This window comes from Cervus canadensis, chromosome 6, assembly GCF_019320065.1.
Source record: "Cervus canadensis isolate Bull #8, Minnesota chromosome 6, ASM1932006v1, whole genome shotgun sequence".
NCBI lineage: Eukaryota > Metazoa > Chordata > Mammalia > Artiodactyla > Cervidae > Cervus > Cervus canadensis.
The window spans coordinates 79,996,834-80,023,822 of NC_057391.1; the positions used below are offsets into that span (position 1 = coordinate 79,996,834).

Genomic DNA, 26,989 nt, shown 5'->3' on the forward strand with positions numbered 1-26,989 from the left:
GGTTTTAAGATCGTAGCTCTAGCGGCCGGTGATTGGACGGCTAGTTTCCGGACGTGCTGCCTAAGGCGGGCATGTTCCGTTCCGTTCAGTTCAGTCGCTCAGATACGGCGCAGGTCAGCGCCATGGTGGCCCACCTGGCCAGGGTCCAGTGGGGCGCTGTCTTTGCCGCTGCCCAGAAGGGCCCGCGGGTCTCCTGCCGGAGGTGGGCTGGCGCCTCGGCGGACAACGTGTACGATGTGGTGGTGTCAGGGGGAGGCCTGGTAGGCTCCGCTATGGCTTGTGCCTTAGGTAAGCGCATCTGCAGGCCAGTATTTGCGGGGAGCGAGGCCGTTGAAGGAACGATGAGGAGTGTGGGAGCCCTGTCACTGTTTGCCCAAAGCCTGAGTGTTGCACATCTTGTGGTCCACTTCCTGCCCAGAGGAACCGCAGGACCCCGGGGGCAAACGTTTGTTCCTTCAGATTTCCGAAGGGTCAAAAGTGGGAGGGACCGTACGTGTCCTTCCAGCACGTGGGTACACAGACCCGCCCAGGGTTATTTCGGTCTGGACACCGAAGTCATCCGGCAGTTGTCTACTGAGCTAGGTTAGGCGGTTTTCTTCTTGTTGTTTTTTAGACCGCTTCATTGAGATATAGTTTGCATACCATAAACTTCACCCACTTAAAAGCATATAATGTAATGATTTTTAGTTTATTCGTACAGCTGTGCAGCCATTGCCACAGTGAATCTTAGAACATTTTTATCACCTCCCCCCAAAGAAACACGAACCCGTTAGTAGTCACTGCCCATGCAGCCCACCTTCTCCCCCATCTTCCTCACCCTAGTACCCTAGGCAACCACTCATGTACTTTTTCGTCTCTATAGATTGGCTTTTTCAGGACTTTTTCGTACATGTGGAATCTGCTTAATGTTTTCAGGAATCATCCAGATTGCAGCATATGTCAGTGTGTGCGTGCTCAGTCGCCTCCTAGTCTTGCGACCCCATGAACTGTCGCGTGCTGGGCTCCTTTGTCCATGGGATTTTCCTGACAAGAATACTGGAGTGGGTCGCCATGCCCTCCTCCAGCGGATCTTCCCAACCCAGGGATCGATCGAACCCGAGCCTCCTGCATTGCAGGTGGATTCTTTGCCGCTGAGCCACGGGGGAAGCCCAGCATGTGCCAGTACTTTGTTTGTTTTTATTGCCAAATAATAAATAATATTTTGGGTGGATATATATAGCCTATTTTGTTTATTCATTCACCAAGTGATAGACATTTGAGTCGTTTTCACTTTGGAGCTATAACAAATAATGCTACTAATCATTTCTCCTACATGCTTTTGTTTGTGTAAACATGCATTTTGGTTATCTTGGATATAATCTTAGAAGTGGATTTTCTGGGTCATTTGATAAACTCTGCTTAACGTTTTGAAGAACTACCAGTGTTCTAGAGCGGCTGCACCATTTTACATTCCCACCAGCAATAAATGAGAGGTCTCATTTCTCCAGATCCTGGACAGCACTGTATTGTCTTTTTGTTACTAGTTATAATAGTGAGTGGGAGGTAACATCTCCTGGTTTTGATTTGTATTTCCCTAATGACTAATGATGAATATTCTTTCATGGTGTTTATTGGTTATTTGTGTATCTTCTTTGGAGAAATGTCTGTTCAGTACTTGAGAAGTTTTTTAGTCTTACTGAGTTTTTAGCTAATTTCATTAATATTTGGTGTTGTGCTCTTTGCTTTGTTTAGCTTTTTCCCCTTCCTGTTTTGTTCTTTTTCTCACCCCGTTTGCCCACATCCCAAGGACGGAAAGTTTTTATAAGCGTAGAGAATTCTGTATTGTAATTGTTCATTTTTCTGTTTTTTTTTTCCATAGAAGTATAAATTCCTTAATTCAAGGCTGACTTTAAGCAGATACTTGCAAGACAATTCTCTGTGTAAGTTTACAAAAGAGAGGTCATAGGCTGAGTACCCCAGGTTATGAGTCACTGCCTCTAAGTCAGTCAAACCTCCCAAGCGTAGGTTTTCCCTAAAAAATTCACATATCAGCTAATTTCCTGTTTTAAAAGCTCAGAGAAAATACTGACTGCTAAAACATGAAAACTGAAGCTCAGTGGGAGATTTGTAAGTCTTTGGTACAATTTATTCAGTGAGCAAGCCTCTACTTTTTTCATATAAAATATGAACAGGGTAAGGAGACTCTGTCCTTGGACAGGTCCTGCTGAGTCAAGTAATCAACCTGCTTGAGATTCTGTGCTTGCTAGTGTCTCCCCTTGATCATCATGGCCTGTATCCCCAAAAATATTCTTTGTTAATAGGTTGTATGGTGATCAACTTTTACATTTTGACATCCACTTAATCTTGGATAGCTGCTTTAAAAGTGAAAATTTTCCATGGCCTCTTCACATTTCACTATAGACCAGTTTATGTCTTCCTTGATTCTTTTCTTCTTTAAACTCACATTAGTTTATGTTTTAGGCTTGAAATGTCTATTTCCCTCTCAGCATTGTTACTTGTAAATGATATTCTCCAGTAATTTTTTTTCCAAGAGAGTTTCCTAAAACATGATATTAAATAGCTAAAAATAAAATACTGAAAAATAAAGTAATGACCCTGACTATTTTATGTGCTTGGAGATCTAATTTTTTTTGACCAAAGGAAATTTATAAAGTACATAATGTTATGTATGCATTTGTGGGTGATGAAAGCTAGAAACTGTGAGAGCTGGGATTAAAATCCAGTGTGGGGAGCCGGCCTGACTGCTCAGGCCCCTTCTCGGCCCTGAGAGAGATCTAAGAGGTCCCTCTCTGTCCCGCCACCCCTGATTTATTAAAGTGCAAATTGGCCTTTCTCACCTCCCTCAAGGAAATCGCTGCAGCCACCATTTGCCCATTTTCCTGACTCTGATAAGATTATCGGGCTCCTGTGAATGGTTTATGTCTAGGTAGTCTTTAACTGATTGTAAGACGCTGGTGCCATGCTCTGCTAGAGTTAAGATAAAACTCCTGAGCTAAAACTAGTGTCTGCAGTTCTGCACGTATGCATGTCTTTGATCTAAAATTTGGTGAATCCTGTTAGTGAATCCTGTTAGCATGTATATGTATGTTACCCCTCAATAAAGTCGTCGGAATCAGTCACAAGCTGACTCCGTCCCTCTCAACCCCATCTTTCCGAGCCTTTTATTTCTCAGGTGCTCTGGTGATTGCGTCCTCTACCTGTTCGTTTTGCCGGCAGGTCTGGCAATCCAGAGCTTCTGATTTTAATTTCCAGTCCAATGATTGTTTTAAATAAGAAGGAAACTTCCTTTAAAGGAAGTTAAATGATGAAGTGACAGGTCTTCATATGAGATTGCATGTATTTAAATCCTCAGTCTTGTCTCTAATTCTGTCTGGGTAAAATTGTATAAATTACTCACAGTTTCTGTACATTGATTTTTCTCATCTCTAAAATGAGGACAGAATAGCTTTTTATTCTTCATAAAATTGTGGTATGGATTATATCAGAAGATACTATAGTAAACTGTATATAATTGCACCAGGCATATCAGTTCAGCTGCTCAGTCATGTCTGACTCTTTGCGACCCCATGAATCACAGCACGCCAGGCCTCCGTGTCCATCACCAACTCCCGGAGTTTACTCAAACTCATGCCCATTGAGTTGGTGATGCCATCCAGCCATCTCATCCTCTGTCATCCCCTTCTCTTCCTGCCCGCAATCCCTCCCAGCATCAGGGTCTTTTCCAATGAGTCAACTCTCTGCGTGAGGCATATAGGAGTTAATAAACATTAGCAGTGATGATAATGGTAATAGTGATTCTATGGAACTTTGCTTTTAGATATGCTGGAAAAAGTAAACTATTAATATAATAATCTTGTTATTCATAAACGTGACAAATTATTATGGCACTAGGTTGTCATTTGATAAAACTATCTTGGATTCTTTATAGAGTGAAATGATTTCAAGGTTAAAATTTAGATATTCACTGATAATTCATAATTTCATTTAATTCAATCAACAGCTAAGTCATACATGTTTATGCTTTAACATAAACATTATAGAGGCTATAGTGATATTATAGCCTAAAATATGTATTTTTGTTATGTTTTTCTATTTCTGCTCCCCTGGACAAGTATGGGATGGAAATCTGACTCTTTTCCTAAATGTTTCCTGATCTGTCATTGAAGAAAAATGTCTGTTAAGACATTGAGTATCTCTTTGTGGGTTGAGGAGATAACAGCATATATTGCTGGGGACATTATTGCAATAAGAAAAGAATTCCTAGCCCCCAAGGAGTTTAGAATCCAGCAAAGGGGATTACGAACAGAAGGAAGATTGAAATGAAAGCTACCCTAGAGGAACAAAGAACTGACCTCTCCTGGGGGCGGAGGTATGCGAGCACGGTATGAAGAACACTGTTGTGGAGGCAAGGCTTCAGCGAGCAGGCTCCACAAGGAGCAGGTGGCGGGGGCTTTCGGTGGGGCAGCGGCTGCTGTTAGATCTAGGCCGGGAGAGGTGAGGGACCAGAAACCACCCGCTCTGCTGAGCGCGGCCATGGCCGGGGCTCCCATCCTTCAGAGCAGAACCGCTGCCGCACGGCAGGGGGCGCCATGCCGAGCTGGTCGGTTCAGCGCTCCTCTCTTCCTTTCCCACCGGAGCTGCCCTTGATTTTCACCCTTTCTTTGTTGTATATTACAGTAGCGCCTTTTTTTCTCATTTACATTCCAAAATAAAAAGAGGGGTCAAGGTTTGAGGGGTTTCCCTGACCATTACTAAGTAAAACCTGCAGTGTTTCTTCTCTCCGGTAATTCCATCACAGGTGTTTTCTCCTATCTTGGTAGTAGCAGCTCACTGCTTACCTTTTCCCCTGCATCTTTTTCTGAGGCACTGTGGAGGATCTTGTGTCTATGCTAGTCACCGAGTACCAAAGTCTCCAAGTCTTCTTTTTACTTCACTGTACAGATGTTTTAGGACCAGAGTTTTCGGCACCACTGGTTATTTTTTTGGCCCTCTTTTCTTTTATAAGCTTTTTATCTTTGACTTAATCTTGAGGCCACAGTGAATTTTGTTAGCTTTATTTTTCTGTTGAACAGTATTTGTAATTTTTAGTGACTTAATACTTTTAAGGTTGTAACTAACTGTATCTAAATACTGCCGCCTTCCTTTCTTTTTAGGGCATTCTATTCCCTTGTTACGGGTTATGCCATTATTTGCTTCTTTGTGCATGGCAGGGATTGGTCTGGAGAGTTCTTATTGCCACGAGCAGGGTGGTTTACATGACTGAAAAGGTGTTGTATGTTACTGCTTAGGACTCCGTATGGTGTTCCCTTTTTATGTGTCCTGTAAGATATTTGTATCCTAAGCACTAAGGAATTAGTTAATATGATACTTCTCTTGGAAATGAGAGAATAAATTGATTTTTCTAAAATGATATAACATTTTGTTTCTTCTTTTTTTTTTTTTAGGACATGATATTCACTTTTGTGACAAGAAAATCCTGTTGTTAGAAGCAGGTCCAAAGAAAGTACTGGAGAAATTGCCAGAAACTTACAGCAACAGGGTCAGCTCCATCTCCCCTGGCTCGGCAACCCTTCTCAGTAGTGAGTAGAAGACCCTCTGTCATAGAGCCAGTCTCCTGTCTTTGACTCTCCAGGATGTCCCATAGGGCAGAGTCAGCGGGGCATCTGGCAAGGAGAGAGCTCACCGAGGTGCCTGGGAGAGGAGGGTGGGGTTGGTAAGTCTAGTACGTAGCTGAAGATTCCAAGAACTGTTCATGTGTCAACTTCCGGTCTGAGGAAGACTTCCTGCAGACATGTGGGTCCATATAGACATCATTTGTGATGTTGGGTCATTATGAAGTGGTGGAATTGAAACTATATGAACTAATTGTGACTCTTCACTTAGTAACAGCATCCTCTTTATTCCCAGAGTCAGCCTTCTGTGGGGCTGGGGAGCCTGAACGCTAAATGCTTTTAGGGTGTAGATGGATGTGTGCACAGTTAGCACGTTGTCTTCAGGTCTCTGCCAGGTGTTACTCCCTCGAGCCAGCCTATGTGGAACCATCCCATCTAAAATGAGACTCTTGCATCATTCTCTAGCCCCTTATACCGCTTTATTTTTCTTTATGACACTTAGTACCTGATATTATGATTTTTTTTTTTTTTGTCTGTCTCTCCAGCTATAATGTCAGCTGCTGAAGGACTGAGATTTGTCTGGTTTCCCACTTTGTACTTAGTACCTAGAAGTGTATCTGGCACATAATAAGTGCTCAGTAAACATCTCAATGAATGAATTGCTTTGGTTCTCTAGATTTAAACAAAAAATCGTCTTTATCCAGGAAGTTTGTAACCTCAGTGGACTTCCCTGGTGCCTCGGACAGTAAAGAATCTGCCTGCAGTGAGGGAGACCTGGATTCAGTCCTTGGGAAGATTCCCCTGAAGGAGGGGATGGCAGTCCACTTCAGTATTCTTGCCTGGGGAATTCCATGGACAGAGGAGCCTGATGGGCTAAAGTCCGTGTGGTCACAAAGAGTCCCACAGGACTGAGTGACTAACACTTTGTAACCTCAGTAGGCTGATTTTTGTAACACTTTTATTGTAACTCAGTAGGATTTTGTAACTCAGTATGATGACCTTATAACACTTTGTAACCTTAGTAGGATGGTGAAGAGAAAGTACAATATGGATTTAATTTCCTTTATTATTTCCCCCTCTTAATGTGATTTGACCTTTGATCATGAAAGCTGGGTCTTTTTTCATGCTGTGTAATCAGAACTGGGGAACAGAGTTGCTTAGCTCCTAGCACCAAACAGGGTAGAAGTGGTGAGTATTTCTCTATTGTTTAACACTGAGAACAATCTCTCACTCAACAAGAAGAAGGGACAAAGGGAGACCCAGGAGGGATGTAGGTCCCACGAGATTGCTCTGGTCTATATGTTGCTGCTCTTTTTTCTCATAGGTTTTGGTGCCTGGGACCACATCTGCAACATGAGATATAGAGCCTTTCGGCGAATGCAGGTGCCTCCTTTATCACTTTTGGCAAGATATCTCAGTCTGCCTTGAGTTAAAATAACGGAGTACACATTCTCCAGGTTTTCTGTAAATGTGGGAAGAATTCAGGCAGAGTTTACACTCCATCTCAGGAAGTAGAAGGGAAGCATTCACAAGAGAATTTTCTTCTTACCATACATCTCCTGCCAGAGGGACTGACACCTGGGGGTTTTTCTGCCTCAGTCCCTTGGGACAGCAGTGCTCAGTTTCTGATTAGAGTAATACCTCCTTTTCCTTGGGTTGTAATACATGCTTTCCCCTTGTGTTTCCAGGTGTGGGATGCCTGCTCAGAGGCCCTGATAATGTTCGATAAGGATAATTTAGATGACATGGGCTATATAGTGGAGAACGATGTCATCATGCATGCTCTCAGTAAGCAGCTGGAGGCTGTGTCAGGTGAGGCCCCTGACTCTCCCATCTTCCAGGCACTCTTTGGAAGGAGAACTGTCTTAGAATTATCCTGGGACTTACTAGAAGGACCCCTCCTACGGATACTGATGTTCACCATAAAGAAGCCCTCTGAGGGTTATTTCAGGGTTGTTCTTTCTCTTTTTTAAAACAGCTTTACTCAGGTATAACTTACATACCAGTAAGTGTACACCCATTTTAAGCGTACAATTCAGTAACTTTCTGTTTTTCAGAATTTGCCTCTTCTGGACATTTCATTTAAGTAGAATTATACAATGTGTGTTTTTGTGTGTCTGACTTCTGTCCCTTAATACACTTTTGAGGTTTATTTATGTTGTAGCATGTGTCAGTACTCCAGTCTCTCGTGGACATATCACACTATTTATCCATCCATCAGCTGATGGACATTGGGTTGTTTCTACTTTTTAGTGGTTGTAAATACAGCTAGGAACATTTGTGTACAGGTTTTTGTGTGGATATATGTTTTATTTTTTCTGGGTGGACACTTAGGACTAGAATTGCTGGGTCATGTAATAATTCTATGTTTAACATTGTCATAAATTGCCAAACTTGAAAGAGGCTGCACCATGTCACTTTACCACCAACAATTTTAAGAATTCCAATTTCTCCACCCCTTGCCAACCCTTATTCCCCTTAGCCTTTCTTTCTTTCTTTTTTTTATTTTATTTTATTTTTTTTTTTTAGAAACGGTTTATTTTCCATTTTATAGTCATCCTAGTAACTGTGAGGTAGTGTCTCATAGTTTTGATTTTATTTACCTGATGACTAATAATGTTGAGTGTCTTTTCAGATGCTTGTTGGCTATTTGTGTATTTTTTTTGGAGAAGTGTCTATTAAGAATCTTTTGCCCATTTAAAACTAGATTGTCTTAATTTTTTAGTTATAAGGGTTCTTTGTGTAGTCTGGGTATAAATTCCCTTCATATGTATATATATATGTTTTATAGATATTTCAGGGTTCTGGAGGGAGAAAAATTGGAAGCAACTTAAATGCTTTTTGATATGAGATAATGGTTCATCCATGGAATGAACTTCCATGTAGCTTTTAAAGATAACTTAGATCTAACAGTCACTTAGAAACATGTCCCACAGTATACTGGTGAAGAAAAGTCTGTGTTGTATGATCCCACTTGTGTGTGTGTGTGAGGGGGAATGGTGTGTGTGCATGTACAAACATAGGAAATTACCTGGAAAGCAACAGAACAAAGCTTTAACTGTAGCTATGTCTGAGTGGTATGATTAAAGGTGATTCCCTGCCCCTCTTTTAAACCTTTATTTGTAGTTCAGACTTTTACACTAAGTAAAAAAGTAATAAACATATAATTTTTATGATCAGAAAAGTAAAATGTCTTCCAGGGGGAAGGAAAACCTTATGAAATCTAGAACTTGTTTAAGCCTGTGGTGTTCCCCACCCTGTTTGTTGTGAAACCACATGTGGGTTCATTTGGGCATAGAGTGAAGCTAGAGGAGCAGGAGTGTGGGGAAAAAAGGAGCGCCTGGTCAGGTCACGCACTGATTGATCCCTGTGGCCTCTGTCTTTCATTAGCTCTTAGACCATAACATTGATCACATGGGTTATTTTTTTTAGGTTTAAAGACCTAAAATCAATGATAAGATAAAGATAAGCTGTCTTGAGATCTTGCTTTATTTAGTTACTGAGTTTTTTCCTCAGCCTGTGGGCCAACTGTCTAATGTTTTGTTTTCTCTCTTTGACCTCCCTAGACCGAGTGACCGTTCTCTACAAGAGCAGAGCAGTCAGCTATACCTGGCCTTATCCATTTTCCATGGCAGACTCCAGCCCTTGGGTTCATATTACCCTAGGTGATGGCAGAACCCTCCAGACCAAATTGTTGGTAGTTGAAGATTCTTATTTTGCCAGGGGTCTTGCATATCCACATCTTATTAGAGTCTGTGGTCTCTCGTTTTAGATCTTAGCTATAGTTGAAGTTGATTTGAGGCAAAGCTTTTGGCTATAAAGACCTGGAGCCACTCAGACCAGCTCCAGTGAGGATGGCCCTATTGTAAATGCTCTATAGGAGGCAGTTTCTCGGACCATCGTATGTCTTGACGTAAAGGATAGCTGGCCTTACAGGGACAGGAATCCCAGGGTCAGAAAAGGAGCCCTTTCCCTCCCTCTCAGGAATCCTGCAGCCACTCATCTTGCTTCTCCCATTTTTTTTCTCTTTCTGCTCGTCAGCTTCCCCCTTTCCATGGCAGCCATTCTCAGCCTTGCATGTCTGCCTTACTGCTGTCTAGTTCAGGGTGAAGAGACTTTGGCTGAGTTTAACCTATGGCTGGCCCTGCTTGGGTCAGATGTCCAGCTGTGGTGTCTAGGATCGCTTATGTAGGGCTTCTCCTCTAGGAGCTGGGAATGAGGAAGGCATGATAAAGAGTTGCCTTCCCCAGATGGGCTTGCTAGCAGTTGGAACTGGAGAAAACTTTTAGGAGGCAGGGACAACCTTCTGAAATAGTTTTGTTAATTAAGAGATTGGCAGACTCAGCAGGCTCTTGTCTGCACGCAGATTGGTGCAGACGGTCACAACTCAGGAGTGCGGCAGGCTGCGGGAATCCAGAATGTTAGCTGGAACTATGACCAATCCGCTGTCGTGGCTACTCTGCATTTATCGGAGGTAAGATCCTGAGCCCACCATCGGGGGCCCTGCTCATGCCTAACTGGTACCGGGCACTTCTGACAAGGACTCTTCCCCTGTGTGTTGTAGGCCACTGAAAACAATGTAGCTTGGCAGAGATTTCTCCCCTCTGGGCCCATTGCTCTGCTTCCGGTAAGAAGTCCTTCTGCCTTGTCTTCTTAAACATGTCAACCCTTCTCCTTTTAGAACCTCACTCCACTCAGCCTTTTGCTGGTTTTGAGGGACTATGCCCAGACTAGGTTTGTTACCCCTTCTTATTGTCTGTCCCTCATGCCTGTGAGCTCTTAGGAACCGAAGTGTCAGCCCTTGGCATTGATGTTCTTCCAAAACAGCTCTCAGACACTCTGAGTTCCTTGGTTTGGTCTACATCCCATGAACATGCAGCAGAGCTGGTCAGCATGGAGGAGGAGGAGTTTGTGGATGCCATTAACTCCGCCTTTGTGAGTATCACCTGCCGATGGTGTGTTGTAGGGATAGATAGAGAAAGGTGGTTCTGAGCAAAAAGAAAGGAACAATCAACACACTGCCCCTTTGGACCTATACCACTTGATCTGGATTACATGGGGGAGAGGCTTCAGGAAAATGTAAAACTACAGAAATTGGCTTGTGTGCCCTTCTGAGGGTTGTGGGCTGCTGCTCTGATGACTGAAACAGCTGCCTGGGTGGAAGTTACTTGAATAAGTAACTTTTTTTGAAGCGATAACACTTTGATAATTTTTAACAGAAGCCAGCAAGAACAAAACGAACTAAACGTACTAAAGGGGCTTCCAAGATAAATGATGACCCTTTCTGGGTCACTTAGTGTGTGTTCCTGGCATAAGGCCTTTGCAGTATATTCATTCAGCAGGTTATGAGTGCTGCTATGTAGATGGTGCTGGCGTTAGACAAGTGAGATATAGTCCCTGCTTTCAGGAAGCTCAAAGTCAAGTGAGGAAGGACACAGAAATGAGTTAGGGTCCAGTGGTAGAGTTTGCCTAGGATACTATACTATGGCGCTTGGAGGAGAACGATAGACACAGGATGGTTTGGAGGGAGGTTTACAAAGCAATGATAGCTTCTGGATACTCCTAGGTGTTACTGTGGTGAATTAGAATTGAGGTGACATTCTAAGCAGAGCGGTGTGTGGAATCAAGACCATGCTGTAGAGAGCGCTACTTTGGCTGGCACGTGCATTTTGAGGGTTAGGAATGGTGAAAGAGGAAACTCAGAGGTAGGTAGGGGCAGCTCATGAGCAGTTTGATTTGGTCCTACAGCTTGTGGGGAGTGATGGGGAATTGCATTTTGCATTCATTTGAGGGGCTTGTCACTTGTGGTACCACTACCCATGACTGTGGTTATAAAATGGTTGCCTTGTTGAATGTTCTAATTCCCTGCTGGAATCGCTGATGAACTTTCACTTTGTTTTGTGGTCGATACTACTACTCAGTGGAGTGATGTGAACCACACAGACTTCATCGACTCAGCTGGCTCCATGCTGCAGTCCGCAGTTGCCTTTCTGAAGCCCACTAGAGTCTCAGCTCGCCAGCTGCCCCCCAGTGTAGCCAGGGTGGACGCCAGAAGCCGAGTCCTGTTTCCTCTTGGGTTGGGACATGCTGCCGAGTACGTCCGGCCTCGGCTGGCCCTCATTGGGTAAGACGGTAACAGCAGAGCTGCTCCCTTTTCCCTCTGGCTCGAGGCCACACCTGAACTCTGCTTTATTCTTAGGGATGCAGCCCACAGGGTCCATCCACTTGCAGGGCAAGGTGTCAACATGGGCTTTGGGGATATCTCCAGCTTGCTCCATCACCTCAGTACTGCAGCCTTCAATGGCAGAGACTTAGGTAAGGATTCAGTGTACCTTGGAGTATCTCGAGCTCATTTAATACGGGAAGATCAGGAAAATGGCTCCTCGGGAGCCAGATGTAGTGGGCATAAATGCATCTGGTTTGCTAGGAAAGAAAACAGCAGTACAGAATTAGGGAGGTAACCTTGCCTTTTCCCTCCAGGCTCCATGAGCCACCTCACAAGTTATGAAACAGACCGACAGCGCCACAACACCGCTCTTCTGGCCGCTACGGACCTGCTGAAAAGGCTCTATTCCACCAGGGCCACCCCCCTCGTGCTGCTCAGGACCTGGGGCCTGCAGGCCACGAATGCAGTGTCTCCACTCAAAGTAAGAGAGCGCTCCCAGATCTCCGAGAGTCTTGCTCACTGAGGAATGACTCGCCAATGACTCTTTAATTTCTTTGAATTAATTTTCGTGGCTGTTAAATTATCATCTTTGTCTGAATACCTTCCCCAGTGCTTATGAGCAGAAATGTCCCTGCTGGGCTTTTTGGGGCTAGCCCACATGGAAGCAGTAACTCTATATAAAATAGTGAGTAGGACTGTTAAAGATGCTTAAACTCCTTTTGCTGCTGTCCAGCTTCTTTCCTGAGAAACTTCCATTAAAAGTTACTTTGAAGGGACTTGGAAGGAGAATCTGTCTGGAACTTTTGCCAATTTTTGCTTCAATCACTTTAAATATTTTAAAGTACTATCTTCACCTGCCTTCATACCTTAAAAATTTTGTCAAGAGTATCACTCACTTGATTTCATTTTATCTCTAGGAGCAGATTATGGCCTTTGCAAGCAAATGAACACTCTTCTTCTGGAGATGATGTTGATGAAAAATGAATATCGAACATCTTTTTCCAAGACCACATCATTTCAAAATTTAATAAATTTACATTAGAATTCTGCAGTCTCTGTTTCTCCTCTGCTTAATGAACTTTTGGAGCCCAAAGGATGAGTGATAATTTATGGTGAGGAGGGCATATCAACCAAGCCAAGGGGAAAAACCAAAGGAAGACTATGACTTGGTTGAAAAGAAATTTTTATTACATAAAACAAAAATTGCTAAGGTGCCATCTCATTCATTTTCACTTGTTAACAATTTTTTTGAAAAAGATTTATACAACTTTTTAAAAATGCTGGTTGTAAATTTATACAGTTGTTTTTTTGATAAAAGACAAGACTTAGAAAGTCAATTGATGCATTTTTGTTAGAACTGCTATTTTAAAATTAATAATGCTAGAATGTAAAATAAGACAAATTGCTTTAACCTTTGTTATAGATATATTAGACTTTCTTAAAAGGAAACCAAATTTTAAAATGCTAGTTATTACTTCTTTATCACAGCACCATTTTTCATCGATGGCTCCTCTGTGGGACACCACTGTATTCTGTCATAAAACAATAAATAATTTCATTGCACAGTTTAGAAGACCTCAGGAACCAGGTCAAAAGAAAAGAACCTGATTAGCAGCAGAATTTGTTCATGTTTGACTGCAGACTGCTGGGGGGGGGGGGGGGGGGGGGCGGGATGCTTTACTTTAAGGTTTTGAAGTGCTTAGCCCACAGTACCCAAGATGCCTATCAAAGAGATTTTTGGATCCATTGGATTTGTATGCCATAAAGAATATCTTGCCCAGAAGTCTGAGTTGAATATGAAAGGAGAAGATAACAGTCTGCTTTTTGAAGGAGTGGGAAATGTGTTACCACAGAGAAGCTTTTCAGGTAAATGCAGAAAATTTGTAAGATCTAGAGTTAAAACATGAATGTTGCAGGTCTTCCTGGAATCTCAGGAAAAATGTGCCCAGAATGAAAGATGGCAGCTCTGGGAAAAGCTGGGTGACTACTGGCAAAGTCCAGAAAGGTCACTGTAGGGAAAAAAGGTCATCTTTCATAAGAAAATGGAAAGGTAAAAAGAACATGGACTCTACAAAAGTACACAAACAAAATCAGGCAAGACATGAAATTTAAGGCACACCTTGAAAGGACCTCCATAACCCACAGAGGATGTTTTGATGAAAACACACACAACATCCACTATGTGCCAGGCCTTGTCCTAAGTATTTGAAATATATAACATATTTACAGAAAGGAAACCTAATCACCAATATTAGACCCTGTAGGACCTCTTAGTAAGAGGCCCAAAAAGTGTACTAGCGGCAGAAAGAATATTATAGACAAACTTTTTTGTAAGAAATAAAAATTCTCATTCCAAATTGCTCCTATAATGGATAAACTGGCTAATTTTCCAGATGTTCTAATCAAGATTATCAGAAAATATGTAGCTACATTTCTGGAGTTATAATGCATCTACCCAAGAGTTCTGAAAGTATTTGGGATGACTAAAGGAGTCAGCTGAACAACATGTGGCCTTTATAAAAAAAGTTTCAGAGATAAACTGTGGTGATAAAAGACCAGGAAATCTTACCCATCAAGCTGGAGGAGTCTTTAGTGAACACAGCTTATCTCTTGGGAAAACTTGGTTTCTAATGGGAAATGGTCTCCCCCAGTGAAGTTTATGGGATTTCAGTTCTGGAACCAGGAACTGAACCTGGGCCCTCGGCAGTGAGAGCATGGAGTCCTAACCACTGGACCACCAGGGGATTCCCTGTCCCTAATCTTGAAGAACGTTTAGTGTATCTAAACTGGTTCTAACGGCCTTCTCTTTGGACAAAGATGGGAAGGTCCAGAGGTCAAGTGGTATGTTAAAGAGAATGTAAGGGATTTAGGAGATGTTTTCTTCAAAACACCAAAAGGCTGTGGAAGGAGAGATTAGAGCAGAAGTAAGACTGGAGGAGAGATTTTTTTTTAACATCAGTGCAGTCCCAAAGTGGAATGAGTTGTCTGGAAACATGCCTAAACAGAAACTGGGTGACAACAAGTTAGAAGCATTAAGGGACTGCAATGGGTAAAGGCTGGATTACATTTTTCAGCTATTTCCAACTCTAAAGATTCTATTATTTCATTCTGTTTTAGCATTTTTGGAGGAAGAGAATAGGTATAAAGTTGACTTCAGTATAATTAAACATTAGTGTGAAGAATGAAAAAAATGCCACATAGAATTGAAAAATTTGGGGGGGGGGAATAAGTAAATAGAAATTTGCCTAGTTATTTACACAAATCAGATGTTAAATATTTCTTGACTCAGTGGAATACTATTAAAAATAAGGTTCAATGGGAACTGATGTGAGGGCTGAGTATATGTGAAAAAGCTGAGTCTACTGTGGAAGCTACAAGTGTGTGGAGGTAAAATTCTGCTGGAAGGAAGCTGGAGGTAAAGAGCCAGACTACAGGAAGATCTTCCAAGTCCAAGAACAATCAAGTGGGTAGACAAGCAAATGATGGTCATGTGGGGGAGAACAAGATAATGGACTTTAGGGGAAATAATTCACAAAATTGAATGTTGAATATTCAAAGTGAGCATCCACTATATGGTGTGGGCCAAGATGGCCAACTAAGTCAAATGTTAGGTATCACCAAGAAGGGTATCAGAAACCCTGGGACTAGACAACTATGTAGAGGATGCTAGCTAAAATGATCAGGGGGCAGGGCAGAAAGAGACACTGCTATAAAGAGAATAAAAGGGCAAGCTGAAAGGGGCTATTACCAAAATCTAGATCCTTGGAAAGCACACCCACAGGCCTCTTACCAGAAGTCAGGGTATAGATGTATTAGAAAATACAAAGAAAACAAGTTTAGGATGACAATATAAACACGAGCCTAGGAGGAGGTATTTGCACTGAAAACACACACATACTCCTTATATAAGACTGGATATGTCCATTAATCCAAGGGTTGACTGATAAAAATTTGATTAAAAGAAGGTGGTCTGTACAAGGCAGCCACACCCTCCCAAAACCTGTCCCCTTAACTGGATGTCCCCCTTCTGGCCAATGAGGAGTTGCTCTCCAGAGATTTAGAATGGCTGCTCTCAGCTGGCTGGGTTGGCGCTAACACAAAGTGGGATCGTGTAATTTCAGATATGGCGTTTTTCTCTTTGAATTACACATGGAAAGCAAAACCTTTTTCTTTAAGGGCAGGGGAGTGGAAGTAAAGGTGGGGCAGGGCAAAGTGTAGGAAAAATACCGGTGTCAATAGGTCATGGGCCTGTCATCAGTTTAACATCTAAGAGGATAATGAAAATGTTCAAAGAGATGAGGCACTAAAAGGGCTGAAATGAGATTTTTCTTTGGTTGCCATGGTTCCATCCCTGGGTTCCCCAACGTTAAGTTCCAAAGCTGTGACTTTTGGCTCTCTGATACACAAGGAACCTCAAAGATTTAGATTCTGGTACCAGCTGTGCATGAAGAGTGGTTAGGAAACAGTTCACATTTGATGTGTAAAATTAGTTAAACCCAAATCTCTAGACCCAAGGGCAAGACCTGTCTGCAAAAGCCCCTTCCTCTTGGTGAAACCAGCTGCTGGGCTTCAGTCCAGGTGGCCCCCAGACTAGCTCAGAACACAACAGAATCCTCTCCTCTCTCGTTCTCCCTTTAAAAATGTTGGCAAATGCAGGCCTCAGAGGAATGGTGTGGCCTCAGTGGGAGATGCCCAGAGACTGCAGCAGGTGAAAGGTGGCCCCCAAGGCCCAGCCGGTCTCGATGTTGTTCACTTTCTTCGTGAGCTGTTGGGAAGGAGAAAAAAGTCTTCACATTTTTATTCCATTCTCAACTCTAGCAAGCACAACAAGCAGAGAATATCTTCCCAGATCATCTACATGGCCAAACCAAGGCAGCATGGGAGTAGCCAGTCTCTGGAGGCTTCTCCCAACCCTCCCTGCAAGTTCCCCTTCCACCACTGCCCAGCGCCCCTACACCTGCCCATCTGATCCCTGAATCTTCTGGCCCAGGAAGTGGTCTCAACTCAGGACTTCTGAAAAGGACCTTTTAGATAGGCTTCTGAACTCTCCCTAGTCCTGAAACTAAATATATAACAGGAGTTAGTAGATTTAGGGGTAGGAAAGAACATACTAGGCTTCTCAATTCATACTTTGTAATTAACCTCCTCTTCTTAAGCACTCGTTAATAACCAACCAAGGGATTTGAGGCATTCTAGGCCAGATTGTGTTTCAGTTGGTTCAATGACTTTGGGCAAAAATTAATTTTCTCAACTACATAACAGGATTAGATTAGCATTTATCAAATTGTTTCTTCAGAATCCTAGGGGTTCCTTAGAAATGCTTCAGAGGAGAAAGGAGGCAAATGGTGGTTTTCCAGGCCCCCTACCTCTGCTTCAACAAGATAACTCCATTTTATCAGTTTTACTGGAATTCTGCATAAGCTATTATAAAGATGCTATGCCCAGGGTTGCAAATCAGTGGACTGGTTTTAATCTTCTAACTTCTTATGACACAATACTTCTGTTAACTTAATAAAATTAAGTCAACAGGCAATGTCCCAAAAGCTGAGAAGAATGGCATGTGAATCATTATCTTGAGATTTAGTCTGTGATAACCAAGTCACACTGGGAGTGCCCCGTAGCCCCACCACCCTGAAATGTCCTTCCTCTGTCCTCAGGACCTCGATACCAAAGTGAAGTGGTCTCTGGAATAGGGGACTGCCCACCCCTGATACAAATTCTCCTGCCACTGAAATGAAGACTAAAAGGATGCCAGAAATGGAAATGGCAGAAAATTGTCCTTAAATGATTTGGTTACTGTTGATACTTAAGTACAGGTAGTAGTTAACTTAGTATTGAGGGCTTAGGATGACCCCAAGCCTCCCACTGGTATGAAATGCCTACACTTATATTAATAACTTACTATGTGCCAGGCACTGTACTTTCTCTCAATTTTCATAAGAGCCCTAAGAAATGGGTACTCTAAGGACCCCTGTGTTTTGAATGAGGAACTTAAAAGAGAGGGGAAGTAAGTCATCTAAGGTTACAGAGCTAGTAAGCTTGCAGAATCAGAGCTTGAACCCAGATTTGATGGAGAACAGAGCCCATGCTTTTAGCACTACGCTTTACTGACTATGGTCAAGTAACTCCTTAAATGCCAGTATTCTTGGCCGGTATAACAACACATTAAATCCAAATACCTCTGTACAAATGAATTTGTGAAGTCTGTATAACACAAGAAATGAGGCACTATAAACTGATCTGGAAATGAAGAAACAGGAAGGGGAAGTGACATAAGAGAAGGGAACTTCACAAAGTACAATCTATGTCCTTGACCTTAAAATTCAAAGTTGCCTTGTGCCATAGTTGTATGTTTGTTACATCTCCTCTAATGGTCTGTATACTATTAATATTTGAGGACAAAGATTACATCTTTATCATCTCTGTAACTAAAATATGCAATTACTCAATCATACTATAGAATATAAAAAATACGGGATGGATGAGATGTGTTTGGAATAGATAAACAAGCTACTACAGATGAAGTAAGGAAGACAAAGAGGGACCCAAAACTCAAGAGGCACTAAATATATGAGGCACATACAAAATACATATGACATACTATGCAAGGCATTCAATACTCATGCGGTCTTAGTAAGCCACTCACTGGTGATACCCTTTGGCAGAGGTGCCTCATGTCCTCTGCCAAACAAAATCATCGAACAGGCTAACGAGCGAGCTGACGCTACTGACCACAGCACTTGCCTCGTGCCCCTTCAGAAAGAGCAGCTTGCCCCAGGCACCCTGTCCTCGTGCTCCCTTGGCCAAACTTTACCTACAGTACTTGAAGTCACACTGTCAGCGGCAAAGACAGGCAGGACATGGGGACCCAGAATCAGGAAGTACAGCACTGCTTGCACCCCATCCTGTGTGTTCCCCTTGCTTCTCACTGACTTTTGAAATTGATTTAATAAACCATGTGACTTGGGCATCTTAACTTGGGCTGCAAGCCACTCTGCTCTATGACCTCTGGGATAGCTTGCCTGGTAATAGAGTCGACCCTTGAACAACAGGGGGTTATGGGTGCCAACCCCTGTGTAGTTGAAAACCTGCATATAACTGTACAGTCGGCCCTCCGTATCTATGGATTCAACAAACCACAGATTGTATAGTACTATAGTACTTACTATTGAAAATAATCCATGTTATTCAGCCTGTATTATTCAAGGGTCAACTGCACTTAGAAGCTGCTACTGCATCAAGCTAATTTCCTATATTCATGGTGCCTTGCACACTGCCTTGTCCATAGCCTGAATAAAATTATCTCAAAATTCCACCTGCAGCCACTCTGATTACTAAACAAGTTTTTAACTCTTTCTCCCCAACTGCGAAGTGAGAGGACTGTTATGTGACACTGGTGTCCTCTCTCTTACCTGTAGGACAGTGCTGCTTGCAAAGCCAAAGCCATCCTTCAACAAGGCTGTGATGTAAGTGAGATCCATGCACAGGAAAGGACTGCCTGAGGTGAAGTTCTCCAGGTTATCACACACTGGCGGTGAGAGAAAGGAGAGTGTGATGCAAGTCTGCAGCCATCTGAGAGCTGTGATTTTCTCTAAATACAGACTGAGAATGAGCACAGCAGAGTCCTCATTCTTCCCCTCCCAGATGCTTGGGAATCTCAAGGGCCAGAACTATGCACTGACAGCCTCTGCAGGACCCCAGCTCATCAAGAACCTGCACATTTTTGACGTGACATCTCATATACTCAAAGGTGCATGGGTCTTAACTAGCTCATTTGCTTTATGACATGTATTTCTATGACCTAATGCTGGGGCTTAATTCAACTAAGTCCCTTATACAGTGTTAATGCTAAAGCCCAGAAGACAGGGAAATACCAGTTAGTCCTATTTCACGGCCTCTGGATGAGATCAGTTATTTGCATTTATGATGGACTCCTTCAAGGAAGCCTCTGCAACTATTTCTCGTATATTCTGGTGGTTAGAGTTTCATTACTACTGATAACACTATTTCAACTTTTAAAAAGGGAAGAAAGAAAAGTAGTAAGAAGAAAAGGTTTTCACCATTTGTCCAAACTCTTGTATTCTCATTTTTTCTTTGCCACTTAATGCTTTTAATTCCTGGCAAAGATAGGAAGCCAGCCTGCTGAGCGGCTTTCTGCTGGCTGAGGGGCATCAAGTGACCTTAGGGTCACTGGGGTCGGCAGGCACAGCCTCACGGGCTTGCCTTCAGTGGTTTCCACTGACACTCACCTTCCCTTGCTTTTCTCTCAAAATCTTCAACTTTTAAAACACCCCCCTTTTCATAATCTGAAATGAAACAGAACAGCAGTTGAAGTCAAAAGACCTTCCAGGAAACATAAGAAAATTCATCCTAGTGATATTTATAATAATGAAAAAGTAAAAAATTTCCAGTATTAAAAAAGGGATAAACAAACATGACATATCCCTACAATATAATCTATGCCATTTATTTTATTTATAATCTGTTATGTATGCTTAACTACAGCTAAAAAACTGGCCCATTAAAAAGGGGCCATTAAATACAGTAGAAAATAAAAAATTAATTCATATCTCCGGCCATGACTGATCACATATATACATTCTCACAGCTAAACAAAATGTGTTACTATTATGATAAGAAAAACAGTTATAAAGCGGAAAGAGGAAACATTTTGGGGTGATGAGTATGTTCATTACCTTGAATTTGGTGATGGTTTCAAGGGTGTTTACACATGTCAAAACTTACCAAATCATATACTTGAAATATGTGCATTTTATGTCAATTATACCTCCATAAAGATGTAAAAAAAAGAAAAAAAAGACTTCATGTATACTTGTTTAGTATATACTTCATGTATACTTGTTTAGGCCACCTTCTAGCTCCAAAAGATTCTAAACCATACTCTCCCACTTGAGTGACTTGGGAGAAAAGCAGGGTGCCCAGCTCAACAAAGCACTGCAAATACTCCTTTGTCGCTTTCCTTCCCCACCACAGCCTTGCCCAGCACCCCCTGCACTGACACCTGGTGTGAACTTACCAATCATGTCTGTGTCCACGGCTCGGTCATAGTAGTAAGAGAAAGCGTAGAAGGAGCCTCTCTGGACCTCATCTGGTTGATGAAGCTTTCCTTGCACCACCCTCAGCACTTCGGCATAGCAGGGCTCAAAGCCCACCTCTCCTGTTGGGGCAAAGGTGCACACGGGCAAGGTGAGAAAAGTGAGAGGCAAGCTGCGGAAGGAGGAACAGTAGGAGGACCGAGGCGAGCTGAGGCTCGGCACAAAGCGCTTACAGGCAAAGATGAGCAAACTCCTGCAGCTTCATCCCTCTGGAGAACTGGTACCTGCTTCTCCACGGAGGCTCCCTCCCTAACCTGTGTTCACCAAAGAAGCCACGGCCCACCTCGAGCTGCCACCCAGCACTGCGTTTCATGGTGGTTACGATAAGCATGCAGAGGCTCACCTGCTTCCTTCACTGGAAAAATTAAGCTGCTCCCTTGAGTTGAACATCTATGCCTTTTATAATACCTAAGATCAATTACTGTTTTATCGTCTCAATTCTCTAACTGAAATAGCTAAACATTAATTGAATCTGAGACAGTTTTACCCTGCTGAGGGCCGAGACCCTTAATACGTTAGATGCCAGCTAAGAAGAGGTTTCTAATGGACCCACAACACTTGGGCAGGGAAAGAGCTGCATAGAGAGACAGCTGCCGTGTTCACGGTCATGATACACTCCTGGAGGCATACCAACATCTCCTTGGAATTAGTTCCTGCCAAAGACAAGCTTCTCTTCTCTTGCGCTCCGGAAGAAGTTTCCCATGGGACTTTTCCAGACTTCTACTATAAACATAATTTCAACCAGTGGAAAAAATACTACTTGCCTTCTTGATTGCCACCATACTGGTATTTCACGCCCCCAAAGATCCACTCTGCTTCCAACCATCTCGGCAGACAGGCACTTCGGAAAGTGTGTCCATCAATTCCTGGAAGAAACCAGACCACAAAGTAAGAGGCAAGGGTGTGAGAGAGAGAGAGAAAGAAAGGCAAACAAGAAGCCAGTAAGGTTAAAAGGTATTATCAAGGTGGCTGGGCCTTAAAATCATATAGAATTAGTTCTGGGAGTGCATCCTATGATATGAATTCTTACTCGGGGTTCACAGATGGGCTTGGTGAACCCCCTGAAACTCCAGGCAAATTTTCATGCTTATGTCTATTTGGCAGAGGGGTCATTGGCTTTTATCATATATTAAATCTAAAACCGATAATGGAGTAAAGTTCCCTCATTTCTAAAAACAGGGAAAAAATACTGGTCTACTCTTCTCATTGGTTGTTGTAAGACTTAATACAACTGAAAATGTAAACTCTGAAATGTCATATCATTATCACAATAATAGCTTACTGTGAACCACATGCCATACAAATTGAATTAAATGCAAAATCTCTTTTAAGGTGAAGAAAAGGGACACAAGAAGTTTAGCTAACTGGCCCCAAATCACAAGACTGGTACTGAACCTGGTTCTGCCTGACCCCAAAAACTGAACTTTTGACCCCTTTTCTGCCTATGAAGAGAGAAGTGGAGCTGTTTGGTTATTCTATCTGGTTAGTGGACTGTTGCCTGCACCTCCCACATAAAACTTGAGGGCCTGAGCGAGTTCCTGCCAAATTTACTCCTTGAGTCTTAATTTCTACAGATGCTTCAGCTTCTGCAGATGCTTCACGCTATACCAACAGACTTCATGCTAGAAATGGCTAATAATATATCTATAAAAATATCTGAACTCATAAAGTAGAAAAGGAATTTGCCATTATTATGTCCATTATACAACATATGCCTCCTACTTCAGCATAACCCCTTCTGCCACAGAATCACTGCCACGGTAGGGAAAAGGCAAGCTGAGCACTGGTGTCGCTCTCACCACACCCCGACCAGCACAGGCACCCAGACCAACCTTCTGTCTCCAGGGCTCCCAGGGTTGCTAGTCTTGCAGCTTTCAATCCAAATCCCAAGTAACTGTAAAATACAGGATTGACTAATTTCATGCTGGTCCTGAATTCTCCAGCTTAAAGCTCCTTCTTCCAAAAGTAATATGGTTTCTCCGCCTCCCTTTGGAGAAAGGAAAACCTTGTTCTCTGTGACCCACTCATCTCATGTGGACAACAAGCAGTAATTCCTGCACAGTTCAGTTCAAGGCTGTGCAGTAAGAACTTTCCATGATTTAAAGGCCAGAGATGGTGACACTTCCTAGGGTCCCACGCGGGGATCCATCCTCAGAAAAGCTCTCATTATCTTAGCTTCTAGTTCAACTGTGATCAAATTCTAGGCTGGATTTTGAGCATCTGAGGTCAGTTTAAAAGAAGCTGACATAGAGCTTTGGCTGAACCTTCTCTTCAGTGTTCTGTCTCTAGAGAAAACTTGACTTACATTATTTTCACTTTTATATTACTTATCTTTTACTCTTTTACATTATTTTTAAAAATCTTATATTACTTTTTATTTTATTACTATTACATGTTCTTAGGCCAAGAATAGAGAATCTTGGGTCCCCTGGGCTTTGGTAAGTGGCTTGGGTTTCAGTTAACAGGCCTTCGGGGACTGGCAAAAATTTTGTAAGGCTGGTCAGGTGCAATGAGATGTGAAAATGCTTTGAAAAGTTAGGAGAATCACACAATGCAAAATATTATTGCTCCATGTCCCTCTCCCTCACCTATGTGTATAGAGCTTATAAGTGCTGTTAAACATCTCAAAGGAAGTGAGGTAGCCCCTAGGGGTTTGTTCCAGGGTTTTCTGCAAAACAGAAAAAGCAAAAAGACTATTCAGGATCCACAGTCATCTGAAGATGTTATCCTCAGTACCCCCTCCCTCTCCTCCCCTCCAAAATCAGAGATGAAGAAGACAGATTACACTGCTCATCTCACAAGGCTGGAGGAATCATCAGTGAGAGCAGTGAAACAGTGAACAGTGAGAGCAAGTTCAGTCAGTCATTAATTGACACTACTCGGCCTGCTCATGGTGGAGCTGCTGTCTGAAATGGGGCCCTTTCTTGGCACCATGATATGTCTGCCAAGTGGGTTGGTAACCAGACCCTCGTATGTATCTGACTCACCTCGAACTGAGGCAGGAACGTGATTTGGGTGGAGGCCCCTCCCAGGTCCAGGGTCCCCACAGTCTCCTGGTTGTGGCCGTGCAGCTGACCTGTGAATGACAGTCAGCCCTGAACATCTTGTACTTCCTGGACAGCCCAGCACTCCTCTGTCTGCAGTTTCTCTCCTACTCCTGGCATATACCCGAGGCATTCTGTGAACACGCCACTGCTCCCTAGCACCTAAGGCTGCAAGCAAAGACTAATCAGGAAGGACTCCTGCTGCAGCTGAGGTCCCGAAGGCAGGTAATAAACATTAACTTCCTGTCTTTCCTCCCCATCCTCTTTTTTTTTTTTAAAAAACAAAAGAAAGAACAATATGAAGAAAAAAGGTATTGATATTTTGCTCCCTGACCATGTGTGAAACCCAGTTAAGTTCTTAGAGAAATGTGAGAATGTGTTACCTGTCAGAAAATTCACAGTAACCCAAGCTAATATGCCTAAAAAAGGAGAGAAAGACAAAGATTACATCCAGAGCATTTTTTCCCCTCTTCCTGGGCCCCACCTTTGTTCTTTTTATCTCTAAATTTCGTGTCTAAAGCACCCATTTCCTGCTCCCCATCTTTCCATTTCCTGCTATCCCCTTCCTCCTTGCTTATTTGTTCGTTTTTCTTTAGCACCCCTACCCCTGTCTCCCCAGTGCCTTTAATCAGATATTTATTAACCCTGGCCCTCTCCCCCACCATACATCAACACCTCGCCCACCTTCATAGGATCCATCCATGATGCTAACACTGTCATCTGGTACCAGGAAAGGTGATTTCTTGAAGATCTCTTTTACCTAGCAAAAAAAAGGAAAGAAATCTAGATTCCCTAAGGCAACAGAACAGATTTTGAACATATCCTATAATATTTAGAAAACCACACTCTTCATTTTCCCCAGATAAAATTTTAACAGAACTCATTCCTTTTCCCTAAGAAACTAGGTAAGCCATCATTGGTTTCTTGTAAAAACAAGCAAGCAAACAAAACAACAATGTACCTCAAAGAGCAGTGCCTCAGCTTTCTCTTCTGGCAGTAAGCGCAGCCCTGCTGTTGCCTTCAGGACCACTGGCGTCCTCTTCCAGTGACTTGGAGGGATTGAGTCTTTGGCCACCTTTAAGAGTTCTTGAACACTCTCAGCACCCTTTAAAAGAGACGATTCACATATCCAGTGAACAGTGCATTTAGAGGAGCATGTCTGCTCCCTCGGCATGCTCTGGGACAGTACCAGGAGCGAGGGGGCCGAGGGCTCCCATCAGCCTTTTCCGCTCTGAAGAGCAGAGACCCCGAGAAGTGGGCTTCTTTGAAGGAAGAGAAGCCATTTCATTTTGATTGAGTCCTAATAAAAATGATTCTTTTATAGTGTGGTCATTTTAATTGTTATTTTGTGTCTCATATAAAAATTAGCTACACAGGGGCGGGCAGTTTCCTGGTGGCCAAGCAGTTAGGATTTGGTGCTCTCACTGCTGTGGCCCAATTTCAATCCCCTGTCAGGGAACTGAGATCCTGCAAGCTGCACAGCACAGCCAAAAAAGAAAGAGAAGAAAAATGGTATCTGATATTAAAGAATTTCATATTCATTCATTAATAAAAACATTTTTAAAAAATAGCGTCAGGCCAGAAAGTTGGTGTAAGTCAAAGAAACAAGGCTTGGAGTTGGATGGCTTGCTTGCAAGCCCTGTGGCCCTCCTGGGGCTGGTGTCCTCAGTTGTGAGATGGACACCATCACATAAAACTGCTGTGTGCATTAGATGAGGCAGACTGGACTTCCCTGCTGGTCCAATGGTTAAGAATCCTCCTGCCAATGCAGGGGACACGGGTTTGATCCCTGGTCTGGGAAGACCCCCCTGCTGTGGGGCAAAGCCCATGCGCCATAACTACCAAAGCCTACATGCTCTAGAGCCTGTGCTCTGCAACAAGAGAAGCCACTGCAATGAGAGGTCTGCATCTAGAGTGTAGCCCCCTGCTCACTGCAACTAGAGAAAACCTGCATGCCACCACAAGACCTAGCGCAGCCAAAAATAATAAAATAAATAAATAAATAAGTTACAGTTAGAACAATTTTATTAAAAAAAAGGAGGCCGACTGCAGAGATGCCACAGAAATGCCAGCTGCAGCTGTCGCCGTGCCACGCCTTTTACAAGTTCTGGCAGGACGGGGCACATCAGGTTCACTTTTGCATTACCAGCACCTACATGCATGGTACACGTGTTCAAATTACGATAAGTTAGAATCCATTATTTTAAATCCATTGTTTTTCTGAGCAAGCATCTGTTCTGACAACACACTGCCTCTTAAACATTATAACCACAACACAATTTTAGTCTCCAAATGTCAAAACAGTTTCTAACAATGCAATTATAGTCAACAGCTCCTAATTTTCTATAGCATATTTGCCATTTCATAACGGCAAGCTGAGAAAATAAACTTCCCCTTGCTTCTTCAAGTTCAAGCCATTTTTAACAGGTTTTCCTCTGGTTAATGATTACACTTGTGATACTGAACAATATCTTTAATATATGCTACCAAAGTTCAACATCCTGCCTTATTCTATTTTACATCAGTGTGGCCCCTGACACATGGGGTGTTGTATGCTCTGACAGCTCACATGTGAAATTCAGCTATGACAGCACTCTACATTCATCTTCTATTACTGATGACTTTTTATCATGGGTTTTGCCCAATTTCTAGAATATAACCATGGTTTTGTGCTATATAAGGGCACTCTGAAATGGAGTTCACCTCAATTGCCATGTGTATACCTTCTACTTTATAGAACTTCACAACAATTTTCTGCATCTACATTAATTAATGCAGTTGATGGCTTCAAATCAAAATCTTAAACAGTCAATACAAATAGCACAATCTCCTGAAAGATGGTGCTCTCCCAGCGTGGTGACAAGCCATTTTCACACCTCCTTCCCCCTAAGCCCTGGTGAACTCAGGGCATACAATTACTGTTATCCAGGAGATTAGCTGAGGACAGAAAACCGATCTCACACATGACCTCAATATCAGCAGTGAACAGCATAAAATTTTCAACAGCAGTGGTGTGGTCAAGCTATCAAGGCATTTGAGAATCTAAACATC

The 26,989-nt window shown here is 42.7% G+C and overlaps 2 protein-coding genes across 7 annotated transcripts in view; one reads left to right on the plus strand and one right to left on the minus strand.

Moving 5' to 3' along the window:
* The first annotated feature begins 35 nt into the window (after positions 1-35).
* COQ6 (coenzyme Q6, monooxygenase) lies at positions 36-12,829 on the plus strand. The gene is made up of 12 exons (XM_043472525.1): positions 36-288; positions 5,445-5,579; positions 6,937-6,995; positions 7,301-7,424; positions 9,179-9,309; positions 9,979-10,086; positions 10,177-10,239; positions 10,440-10,547; positions 11,534-11,736; positions 11,812-11,927; positions 12,093-12,259; positions 12,696-12,829. The coding sequence occupies exons 1-12, from the start codon at positions 72-74 to the stop codon at positions 12,723-12,725; spliced, it is 1,461 nt and encodes a 486-aa protein (XP_043328460.1). The 5' UTR covers positions 36-71; the 3' UTR covers positions 12,726-12,829.
* A 123-nt stretch (positions 12,830-12,952) lies between these two features.
* ENTPD5 (ectonucleoside triphosphate diphosphohydrolase 5 (inactive)) overlaps positions 12,953-26,989 on the minus strand; it is a 32,820-nt gene continuing 18,783 nt past the window's right edge. For all 6 annotated transcript variants that reach the window (XM_043472528.1, XM_043472526.1, XM_043472529.1 and 3 more), the window contains 11 exons: positions 24,900-25,043; positions 24,623-24,698; positions 24,322-24,357; positions 23,882-23,970; positions 23,483-23,562; positions 22,727-22,788; positions 21,659-21,760; positions 20,816-20,956; positions 20,028-20,084; positions 19,191-19,306; positions 12,953-16,543 (listed from right to left, as the gene is read on the minus strand). In XM_043472528.1, the coding sequence (XP_043328463.1) occupies positions 16,457-16,543; positions 19,191-19,306; positions 20,028-20,084; positions 20,816-20,956; positions 21,659-21,760; positions 22,727-22,788; positions 23,483-23,562; positions 23,882-23,970; positions 24,322-24,357; positions 24,623-24,698; positions 24,900-25,043 (990 nt within the window). In that variant the 3' untranslated portion in view covers positions 12,953-16,456. The remainder of the gene's footprint in view (positions 16,544-19,190; positions 19,307-20,027; positions 20,085-20,815; positions 20,957-21,658; positions 21,761-22,726; positions 22,789-23,482; positions 23,563-23,881; positions 23,971-24,321; positions 24,358-24,622; positions 24,699-24,899; positions 25,044-26,989) is intronic.

Coding starts and splice junctions, on each gene's coding strand:
- COQ6 (XM_043472525.1), top strand. CDS start 72: ATGTTCCGTTCCGTTCAGTTCAGTCGCTCAGATACGGCGCAGGTCAGC. Junction 10,240..10,439: donor GGCCCATTGCTCTGCTTCCG/GTAAGAAGTCCT, acceptor CTTCCAAAACAG/CTCTCAGACACTCTGAGTTC. Junction 11,928..12,092: donor CTTCAATGGCAGAGACTTAG/GTAAGGATTCAG, acceptor TTTTCCCTCCAG/GCTCCATGAGCCACCTCACA.